Source organism: Rhincodon typus, chromosome 5 (assembly GCF_021869965.1).
Source record: "Rhincodon typus isolate 14 chromosome 5, sRhiTyp1.1, whole genome shotgun sequence".
NCBI classification, from domain to species: Eukaryota; Metazoa; Chordata; class Chondrichthyes; order Orectolobiformes; family Rhincodontidae; genus Rhincodon; species Rhincodon typus.
In genome coordinates, this window is record NC_063336.1 from 30,010,923 (window position 1) to 30,023,245 (window position 12,323).

Genomic DNA, 12,323 nt, shown 5'->3' on the forward strand with positions numbered 1-12,323 from the left:
TTTTTAAAAATGGTTTTTATTTTTAGTAAAACTTTACCTTTTGATTTGTTTTTTGTATGCTCAGATGGGGATCTGGCTTTAAAACTCTTAATAGATGCAGTTTGCTTTTGTGGACTCTGATGAGTTTGTTTTTCACCATCACCAAAGGATTCTTTCTTTGATTGACTCATTTTGCCATATCCTGAACTCTTGACAAATGCATAGCTCCCACCAAAGGGTTTGATTTTAACTTTAGGGCTTCTCGTCTTTGATGAAATCTGTGTATTGATAATAATATGAAGAATTGTAATATCTCAAATAAGAAACAAACATACATGAATGTGCGCAAGTAGAGGTGAAGCATTGTTAGAATAAATCATTTAGTTTGCCGAAAGGCAATTTAACAACTAGAATCTAATCTGTTGACCAGAACATCTGGCAAGAAGTAAAGCTGAAATAAATCTTTAAATTAAGCTGATTCAAATATAAAACAATATTTCTAAAAAACAACTGCTGTGCAGCTGAGTGAGCCAAGGAGATCTCACAGCCTTTCTTTGGCTAATACAAAAAAATAAGGCCTGAATTTGAATATGCAGGGATGCATTGGTTTGAAAACATGCCAAGGGCATTAAAATTAGGGAAATTGACTCTGTCAGGACACTGGCTGCAAAATGCTGACTTTCACATTTAACTGCAGTGTGTTAGGCCGTATGCAAGCAACTACTGTCAATCATTGCTGGAAAAGCTCAGCAGGTCTGGCAGCGTTTATGGAGAGAATTCAGAGTTAACGTTTCGGGTTCTGAGGAAGGGTCACTCAACCCAAAACGTTAACTCTAATTTCTCTCCACAGTCACAGCCAGACCTGCTGAGCTTTTCCAGCAATTTCTCTATTTTTATCTCTGATTTACTGAATCTGCAACTCTTTCGGATTTTACTACCAATTAATAGTGATATTAATGTGCACGTGAATTTAACTGTAAATTGATGCGTTTCCCAGGCTTCCTGAACACCTCACAGTCAAAGCAAGGCAAGAACATGGTGGTAATTGAAGAGGTTTAATTATAAACATAGAAATATGTCACCCTAGAAACATACAAAGTATTCAAACTTCACAGCTGGGGTGTCTACGTAAAAGACTTTGTTCATGATGTGCTGGAGATTGCTTTACATACTTTGAATAATCTCAAAGGCTTTCACTTCAAGAGGAGTCAAATCCAATACAGTCGATTCAAGGCAAGGATCCATCATCCAACAATTAAAGATAGCAATAAACTCAACTAAAATGCATACACTGTAACAGCACAAAGATAGGTGGTGGGTCAGAGGATTGGGTAGAATATAAAGCAAAGAAAGACTAAAAGATTAATAAAGAGGGAAAATATAAAGTATAAAACCAGGAGTAAGAATTTAAAGACGAGATGATTTACTAAAGTGCACATTGGTCTTATAGAATGGGAGTCTGGCAATTAGTAATGAAAAAAGGAGGAGATAACAGGCGAACTGAACATGTACATTGTATCCTCTACAGTGGACACGAATGCAAATGAATATTCAAGAAACAGCTGCAATTTGGGACGTGGAAATGAGGAACTAAAGAAAATTAGAATCACCAGGGAAGTGATACTGAGCAACCATTGGAGGTGTGTGATGACAAATCCCTGGATCCTGATGAATTTCATTCCAGAATCTTCAAAGTAACTACTAGTGAGTTAGTGGACACATTGGTTACCAGGGGTTGGTGGGAATGTGGAGTTGAGGTTACAAATAGATCACCCATAAAATAGTGAAGCAGGCTACTCTTGCTTCTAATTGTACATTTGTATGTTCACTCCATAAATGTGCATTTGTTATTCATTCATTACAAGAGAAAAGATTACTGGTCAAGTTACAGCCAAAAATGAGCAATATGGGAACGTGCAGGAAATAAGTGACATTTAAAACATATAAATTTACTAATCTAATATTTCGCACTCTCATTAAGCTACAAATCTTTACTCTTCCTCATACTTTTAAATTCCAGTGGAAACAAGCCCAACCTGTCTAATCTCTTCTTTTAAGACAACCTACTCATTCCAGATGTCAAGCTAGTAAATCTTCTATGAACTGCCTCCAATGTATTTATATTCTTCTTTAAATAAACAAGGCCAAAACTACATACAGCATACAAGATGTGGTTTTCCAATGCCCTGATTAACTGAAGTATAACATCCTTATTTCTATCTGGCAGCATCTGAGAAGGAAAAAACAGAGTTAACGTTTCGGGTCCGGTGACCCTTCTGCAGGAAGTGCTACACCTGCCCCTACACTTCCCTGCTCACACCCATCCCAGGCCCCAAGAAAACCTTCCACATTAAACAGATGTTCACCTGCACATCTGCTAATGTGGTATATTGTATCCCTTGTTCCAAGCCTCCTCTACATCGGGGAAACCAAGCGGAGGCTTGGAGACCGTTTTGTGGAACACCTACACTCAGTTCGTGACAAACAACTGCACCTCCCAGTTGCGAACCACTTCAACTCCCCCTCCCACTCCTTGGATGACATGTCCATCCTGGGCCTCCTCCAGTGCTACGATGCCACCCGAAGGCTGCAGAAACAGCACCTCATATTTCGCTTGGGAACCCTGCAGCCCAATGGTTTCAATGTGGACTTCACAAGCTTCAAAATCTCCCCACCCCCAACTTCATCCCAAAACCAGCCCAGCTCATCGCCGCCTCCTTGACCTGTCCATCTTTTCTCCCACCTATCCGCTCCTCCCACCTCACTGACCAACCCCCACCCCCACCTCCTACTTACCAGCCTCATCCCCGCCTCCTTGACATGCCCGTCTTCTCTCCACCTATCTGCTCCATTATCCACCTTCCATCATTGCCTTCCCCCCCCTCTCTATTTATTTCAGAGTCCCCTTCCCCTCCCCCATGTCTGAAGAAGGGTCCAGACCCGAAATGTCAGCTTTCCTGCTCCTCTGATGCCGCCTGGCCTGTTGTGTTCATCCAGCTCTACACCTGGTTATCTCAGATTCTCCAGTATCGGCAGTTCCTACTATCCCAAAGATGTGCAGGTTAGGTGGATTGACCATAGCAAATGTGGGGTAACAGGGATAGGGTGGGGAGTGCTGGATCCAAGTGGGATCCTCTTTAGAGAGTCAGTGCAGACTCACCGGGCCAAATAGCCTCTTTCTGTATAGTAGAGATGCTATATGAGGGACACTACCTTGTGCCACAAGAGTCCTTTACCCAGAAATATATTTTCTACCTTGGGCTGAGAAAGTGGCAAGCATCATACAAGTGCCAGGCAATGCTCATCTTCAGAATCTAATCATCATCTGATGATGTTTAGTAGAATTACCATTGACTGGCAACTTATCCACCATCTTGATCAGCCTTATTAACTCCCCATTCTAACTCTCTAGAGGACCAACTCTCACTTTACTTAATCTTTTCCTATTTCTATGCCTGTAAAAATTCTTGCTATCCATTTTTTACATTCCTAGCTAACATTCTCTCATTGATTAAAATTATTTATAATTGCACAAAAATTAAACGGTTCGGATATGCCACACATGCCTGAAACTGGTGGAATGTGATCTGAGATGTTGTGGCCCAGAAGGAAGGACACTACCATGAACCACAAGAACCCTTTGCAAGCTATATCTTTTCTCTCTTTGACTGATAAAGTGGCAAATACCACTCACATCATATTAGTGCCAGGCAATGCCAATCTCCAACGACGTTCAATGATATTCGGAGAATTGGCAACTGATGCAACATCTTCAACAGCCATTCCCTTCACAACCAATGTATAGTGCCAGCAGTGTGTTCCATTTCCTAGGCTTCTTTGATACAACCTTCCAAACCTCTAACCTGTGCCACCTAGAAGGATAATGACAGCAGAAGCTTGGGAATATTAACCCCACTAACAGTAGCTATCCAAGCCACACATTATCCTGGTTTGGAACTTATATCACCATTCCATTACTATTGCTGGGTCAAAGTTCTAGAACCATTTTCTGAAGGGAGCGGACAGGCTCTCATCATTGATAATCGAGTATTTAAAGTTTGAGAAGATTTGTCTACAATCTCATAACCAAGCATGCAGAGATGTACACAGATGTACATGCCATCTCCAATGCAACCAATGTAGCTGGAGAGTCTCCTTCACTTCTTTGCCCCATGTTTTGCTCTCTCTCCAAAATGAGAGAAAGAAGAGACATATCCTTCCTCAGCAAGGAGACCAAAACTGTACACAATACTCCAGGTATGTCTCACCAAGACTATAGTCAGCCATAGAAAGACTTTGATCCTGTACTCTCATTCTCTTGCTGTTCAATGCTTACTAAATGTGATACACATCATTCTTGTAGGAGTACTTTATTCATTGCCTACTTTGAACAGATTGCTGTGAAGCATTTGGCTACATCAATACATGGCAAGGAACAAGGCATTTCTAAATTCAAAATAATCATAAAAGACAGATATTATCTTAGAGGTTTGCATATGTTAATATTCAAAAGCATCCCAAGTATATTTATAAATATAGGAAGGTCATCTATATAGTCTCATGCTTAATTTTCCATTTTTATCAGTTTTATAAAAATTCAATTATTGAGAAATGATGAACAAGAGATTACAAATTATAGTTCAGCTGGTAAATCTTATATTACAGTGCAAGAAAGATGTGCTCGTACTAGAAAGGGCACACAGGACATTTATCAGGATGCTGCCTGGGCTGGAGAGTCTGAGCTATCAGGGTTTTTTTCCCTTGGAGCAGCATAGGTTGAGTGGGGACCAGATAAAGTTGTACAAGATTGAGGGGCACAAGGTGGATAGGAAGGCCCTTTTTCCATTAGTAGAAGGATCAATAACCAGGGGCATACATTTAAGCAAGCAGGTAGAAGGCTAAGAGGAGAGTTGAGGAGATTTCTTTCACTCAGAGGGTATGGAAGTCTGCCGGAAAGGGTGGTTGACTTAGTAACTCTCAGAACACATAAGCAGGATTTAGATATTCACTTATGCTGCCATAGCTTCCAGGGCTATAAGCCACAAGCTGTAAAATGGGATTTGTGTAGTCAGATCTTTATTGCCTGGTGTAGACATGATGGTCCAAGTGGCCTCCTTCTCTGCTGTAAATGCTCACAGTCATGGACAACGTGTGGTAACTACGCCTGATACTGGCAACATAGTAAACTATCAACAGTATTTAACTCTAACAAATTCAATTCTCATTAACCACCTCTGACAAACTTGGCATTAGAACAGAGTATGATATACAAAATAAAAGTGTGTCTTTTTGGCAATACGGTCAAGGGGTGAACATTAACATTTTTGCAAAGGGTTATGTCATGCTAATAAACATAAAATAAATTAATATAAATTATCTTAAAACACACCATATTGCTGAGAGTACCCAGGAATATCCAATAATTAAAATGCATCCAAATTAAATGCTTGTATTGCACAAATTAATTACACATACCCGATCATCTTGGTGAGGAACATTTTGTGAAGTAGAAACAGAGACATTGCGTTTGATTGCAGGATCATATTTAACTTCATTAGATAACGCTTCCACATCTTCATCACAAATTCTACTCATGCAGCTCTCGTTTTCCTTGAATAATTTTTCAGGTAACTCTTTATACGTGCTTTGTCTTCCAGATAAGTGATTGGAATCAAGCTGCAACTCAGAAGGCACAGCACTGTAGGTGTCCTTAGCCAACCTTTTTCTGAATATTTCTGTTGCTTCACAGTCCTGCTGTGCATTTTTACTGCAGAAGGGGAAAATAATGAAAAGTCCAACACTTGGTGTATTTTGGAAAAAAATTCCTAACCAAATTTAAATTACCAGATTTACGACAGATCTCTTACATCAAAAGAAGTATCATTGGCTAAATAGTCTCTTTTCATTTAGAAATTTCTTAATAACACCAAGCCTATTTGATTAAAAAAATGGAAAATCTGAAACAGATGTAGAAAATTCTGTGAATATATATTACATTTACCAGCATTTCAGTCAGGCATGTTCCCATTTCAAGTGGGGATCTTCTCCAGCATGCAATTATAATCAAACGCAGTGCTACAGAGTGATAAGATAAATCTGCCCCAGTACTAATGGCACTTCACAACTGAAGCACTGTAGTCATGGTCGCAAATGAGAAAATGAACGGTGCAAATTTAACAAAAAGTGGCAAACACATGGAAAAAAATTGCAAGGACATATACAGTTCCAGTAAATTCTTCTGGCTTTAATTAAATGGAAGATAATGATTTATTCTATTATCACCCTTTCCCCTGTCCTTAATGTGAGTTGCATTATTCAAGTGAATGGTGAAGCCAACTTATTATCAACAAATCCAAATCTTTTGTAACCTGGGAGTCAGAGTCTCTGAAGAAGGATCATGCTAACCTCCATTAAAATATTCTACATGTGATGCATCATTTCAGCAAAGCATAGCACATGTGGTATATTAAAGGTAATACATTATTACTATTTGCTTTTAACACTGTATGACTGAACAAACTACAATACCTTATTGAATGTGAATCATATCCTCCTGGAACAAGATCGCCAGCTTTAATAGGTTTCATTAGTTCTTCGACAGTGAGCAAATCTATAAAAGAAAGTGCAGATTAATTGGTAATTTTTGACTATGTAAAGGGAGAAAGTCACCACATTTATTCAGAGATGTAGCATTTGCTTAGATGTTCGAACATCATATACCTTTTGATCCTCCCCTTTTAATTTCTTAGTCATTTCAGATTTTATTATATTTTTGAGAAACAACCTATGTAGCATCTTTAACCTGCTTAGAGCATCCCAAAACAACTCAATGAATCTACTTCTTGAGTACAATCACCATGTTCACAAGATCATAAAATGTAAGTGCAGGAGTAGACCATTCAGACTAGTGTGTCTGTTTTGCCATTCAATGAGATCACAGCTGATCTGTTAATCTTGAAATCCACTTTACTGCCTTTTCTCCAGAACCCTTGATTACCTTACATAATGACCTAGTCTTTACAGCCTTCTGAAGTAAAGAATTCCACAGATTCACAACCCTCAGAAGAAATTCCTCCTCATTTCTGTCTTAAAGAATGATCCCTTACTTTGAGATGCTGTCTCTGATCCTAGGGAAACAACCTCTCTGCATCTCCCTCTGAAGCCCCCGGAGAATCTTATACGTTGCAATGAGGTCACCTCGCATTCTAAACTCCACTGGGTACAGACCAAACTACTCAGCAATCACTCCATCTCAGGAATCAACTGACTGAATCAGTGTGTCCAATCCTGGTATATCTTTGCTTAGAAAGGGATACTGTCAATACTATTCACAGTATTCCAGGTACATCCCTTTTTTTAATATCTCATTTCTTTAAATATAAAAGCCAACATACCAATGGTCTTCCCTATAGGCTGCTGAATTCAGATCTAACTTTTATGTGCTAATACACAAGGATCCCAAAATGTGCTGAAGCTTTATGTAAGCTTTCTCTATTTAAATAATATTCAGCTCCTCTATTCTTCCTTTCAAATTGCAAAACTTCACATTTTCCCATATTATATTCCATCTGGCAATTTTTTGCCCACTCACTTAACCTGGCTACATCCTTCTATTTGGGTCATTAGCTCATTTGGCAGGATGGCTCAGTCATAATGCAGAGAGATGCCAACAGCACAAGTTAAATTTTCACGCTAGATAAGGTTACCGTGAATGACACTCCTCCTCAACCTCTCCCCTTGCCTGCGATGTAGTGACCCTCAGGTTAAGCCAGCACCTAATATGAGAACAGTGTTCTTGAACTGGGGCAACTGAACAGAATTTATTCAGTATCTTGGCAACATTTCTCCATCAATCAACAATTTGAAACAAAATATTAGGATTATCATTTACCTTATTTCATTGTACCAGCCTTGCAACTTGACTGTCTTGTTTATTTATATATATATATTGTATCAGCAAATAAGGTAAATGATAAACGAATTGACTTGTTTTAGGTCATTGATGGAGAAATGTTGCCAAGATACTGGTGAATTTCAAAAATTTCTTCAAACAGCACCATGAGATCTTGGCATTCAGCTGATGTTTTGAAGGTGACTGCTCATTGAATTGATAACATATTACCATCACAGTCCCACAATAAAGTGCCAGTCTATACTGTCTTATATCAAATATTTGAAGAAAGCCTGAACACTTGATTTTCTGACTCAGTGGCAAAAGCAATAGTGTGTGGACCAAGCTGTCAATCTAATTTAAACTTAAAGGATTGGACTCTCTAGTTAAATAATTTCAACTACCCGTCTAATCTTAGTGCTCTGTCCTAATTGCACAAGCAGTAATGAACATTTTCATTAAATTTTAAAATATGTTGAAATTAAAAGCAAGATATGACTAAACACCAGTTGGGTTAATTGCTGGGCATCTGAGAAACAATGCATTTGTATTTCACTAGATCTGTGTGGTATTCTCCATTTTTCCATTTGAAGGAAGTAGTGGATGATCACAATGCAGATTTGGTTATTGTTAGTAAAACCTTCAATGACGTAACGTAACAATCTTTGACATGGAAACAGTAAAATAAGGAAAATTCATAATTTCTTTAAAATGGTTTAAAAATTTCTTTAGAAAAAAGGAAAATCTTAATTATTTTCAAAAAAGCTCAAAACAGAAATTGCATCAATTGTAAAGGAATCCCTCCTTGGATAATAAGAAATTCTGGCCCACGTGAACTGCGACCCTTGACCTGAAAGCAGACCAACAGAGAGAAAGGTAAGAAAGAAGTTGTGTGGCTGGAAACACAAACAAAAACTATGAGCAGAGGAGTTGGAGGGTGAAAGCAATTGGTGCATATACACAAACAGAAAGAGAAAGCAGACAGAGACAACACCAGGATCGCAATTATTATGCAGAGAAACAAATCTCTCAGCAAGATGTAAAATTTTCTGGTTTGGCTGAAAAGGAGTTAGCAGCAGTTTTGCGTGCTTTCTATAAAAATCTAAAGGCTAGAAAGATATGTCAACAGTTTGGAGATGCTAAAGAGCTGGTTCTTTTTGCAGAAGTGACCAAATTGTGAAGTAGGGTGTTATTTTTCTCACCGGTTCAAAAAGAACTCAGGAGAGCTATACCATTTGGTAGTGTTGTGACCCAAGAGAAAGAAGACATGTACAAGTGTGCCTTAAGTATTAACCACGAAACTTTAAGGTAAATATTGTTACCAGATAGGACTCTTGAATTACCCTGTGTGAATAAGGATAGTATCCCGTGGAAATCTAACTAAAGCGTGACCTGTTTAGGCAGAGTGTGATACAAACACCTGCGGCCGCATAAGACACAAATTCGCTTGATCAACTATTTAACGTGAAATCTTCAATTTTATTTGAAGTGTCATTTGCTTGTTAGTTCACATTTGATTTATTTTAAATCAAATCAATCGAGTTTCAAAATGAGTGTGAAATCTTGCTGGTAATATCTTCATTTTGGGCTCAGTAAATGATGTGGTAATCTTACTTTACAGTCCCCCATGGGGATCATAAAGGATACACCTTAATTGGAGGCTGTGCAACAAAATTTCACTGAAAAGATCCCTGGGAGGACAGGGTTTTCCTATGATGAGAAGCCAAGTAATTTTAACTTATATTCTCTGTAGTTTGAAAAGTGAGAGATGATCTAATTGAAACATTCAAGATTTGGCGTGAATTGACAGAGTCGATACCGAGAGGTTCTTCCTGCTGCCTAGGGAATCTAGAATGATGGGATGCAGTTTTGGGATAAGGGGTCAATTATTTAGCATTGAGATAATAAGGAATTTCTTAAGTCCGTGGGTGGTAAACCTTTGGAATTCTGTATCCCAGAAGGTTGCAGATGTTCCATCAGTAGGCATATTTTTGCCCGCTCAGGGAACGAAGAGATAGAGGAAGTCGATGGGAGAATGCAGTTGAAGCCGAACATCAGCCTTGATCATAATAGAAGCCATCAAATCTGCTCCAACATCCATCATCTCTACCTGCATCTGTTTCTTATGTTTTTATGTTCTGCTATTCTTCGCCGTTGAGGTCCAGATATCATTCTGGTAAACCTACGTTGCAATTCCTTCATTTCGAATGTTTCTACCTTCTTGTATGCTGGCACTCCTGGGCCTTCTATTATCTTCTTATTAATTATCTCTGCATGTTTACGACATTTTAATGATCTATATACCTGAAACCCAAAGTCTCTTTAAACAATGAACAAGGAACAATTTCACCACACAGAAAATGCCCTTTTCTGTCCCTTTTAGGTCTTAAATGATTGATCTCATATTTCCCAACATTGAAATCCATTTGCCAGTTTTATCATTTCATTTAATCCCTCAATTTTTATGTGTAAAGGTATGCTGCCAGCTACAATATGACTCACCTTTGGCTTTTCATAAATTTTGATATGTGGCTTGCAGTACTATTAATTTACATCCTTAATGAACACTATGCAGTTTAGCCCAAGAATAATATTTGTAATTTGTGACTTTTTTTTAAACTGTATGTGAAAAGAGATTTACAATAGCTTTTAGATAGCAAGCAGAATAATTAGTCACAACAGGAAACAAATAGGGTTTTTTTTAGGAACTCTTTCATGTGGAGAACCTTATTCACAATATCAATTACTGAATCAGCAAGGACAATGCACACGACTAGAAATCTCTAAAGATCTTGAGTTTTCCTTTACAATTTGTAGAATCAGGTTCCATAGTTTTGATAAAGGCTACAGCTCTATCCAGAACAAAAGCAAAATGGTAACTGCATGCATTTCTTTGTATGTCTATTACATAGAAACATTGCATGTGACAAAGACTTTCTCCAATGCAATAAAAAAGTTTGAATTGTAGATTATACGGTTATCAGATTTGAATATTTTATACATTCCTGATTACAAAATGTCTGGCTTCTGGTAAATATTTGAATCATTTCTTACTATTTACAGGAGTTAAAAATTGAAAGCATTGTATCTATGTGATTATACTTACCACTTATGAATTAACTCAATTAGGATTTGTGATTTCACACAGCAATGTGAAAATCTCAAGTTCTAACTCAATTTAATGCTTACCGGATTCTCCCATAGAAACATTCCTTGTTAAGTTCGTAACAGGGCTCTGAAGATCTTGAACAAAATTGATGATTTTTCGATTTCTTATACTTTGCACTACATCTGTGGCTTCCAGAGATTGATCAATGTCACAATATGCTTGATGCAAGGCCTCAATATCACTATTGGTTTGTTCATAGGAAATACCTGTCGAGAAAATAAAAAGCCGCAAAACTTTTCAAAATTTACAAGATAATGCTTATATTGATTTCAAAATCTAATGCCATGTTGGTTACTCTGTTTAACAGAATATTTGATAACACCAATTTTAGCTAATCATAAGTGTATGCAACTTTAAAACAGATAAAAGATCTTCTGTTCCCAAGTACTGTACTTTTGCCAGGCATGACTTTCTATATTCCCAACTGTCCTATCAATCAACAATTAACAGATTATCTAACAAAGTAAGCTGATGCAGCATTTTGTATTAAAAAATGTAACCTGTGGAATAGCTTGAGATTATTATGTCATTGTGCAAACCAAATTTGGTAAGTGTTTATGTAAGTATTTGAGTATTTATGACCATGAATATGCAATATTAAAGTGTTTCATCCGTGGTTGATTTGTTTTTTTGCTAATCTGTTGTTCGGTCATAGAATCATAAAATAATACAGTCCGTAAGGTACCTTCGGTGTTAAGGTCAGGCTGATTTGTTTTAAAAAAAATGCATTGAATTTGTTTAAAACGCTTCTCACAATAATATGTAGAAATAGGGAGGCATTAATATGTAAGCAAGCAAGTTAAAAAAGATTTACACTCAACATTTCTCAATATATATTTAACAGTGTTGCAGCATTAGAGAGAAATTGTGTTCATCACAAACAAATACGTATTTTAATCAATTTCCTATGCACCTGTGAATAACCATTAAAATGGCTGAAAATAATTTAGAAGTTACAATTTACTTGTTATAATGGTAATCAGTTCCAAAGCAACATAAAACATGCACCTTGGGGAACTTCCTTGAAAGCTTGCAAAAGGGTACAATTAATGGAAACTTAATATGATGATTACTTCGATCTGGAGCTTAGCTAGCCCTGTGAAGGTGAACTTCTAGTAGAGGCATGATCCTGTTGTTATTTCTAAGATACTGTATACATTAACTATAGTCCAGTCTCATTATATAATCTAATAGTCCTTTCCTAAAAGTATATACGAATGAACACCAATAGATATTCATAAGATCGCTGACTATACCTTGATTCGATGATAACGTTTACTCAAG

The 12,323-nt window shown here is 37.4% G+C and overlaps 1 protein-coding gene across 6 annotated transcripts in view; it reads right to left on the reverse strand.

Annotated features, from left to right (window-relative positions):
- The window catches only part of LOC109934507 (centrosomal protein of 162 kDa-like), a 59,235-nt gene that overhangs the window by 14,638 nt on the left and 32,274 nt on the right, over positions 1-12,323 (reverse strand). For all 6 annotated transcript variants that reach the window (XM_048597134.1, XM_048597138.1, XM_048597136.1 and 3 more), the window contains 4 exons: positions 11,060-11,245; positions 6,508-6,589; positions 5,455-5,746; positions 38-257 (listed from right to left, as the gene is read on the reverse strand). In XM_048597134.1, the coding sequence (XP_048453091.1) occupies positions 38-257; positions 5,455-5,746; positions 6,508-6,589; positions 11,060-11,245 (780 nt within the window). The remainder of the gene's footprint in view (positions 1-37; positions 258-5,454; positions 5,747-6,507; positions 6,590-11,059; positions 11,246-12,323) is intronic.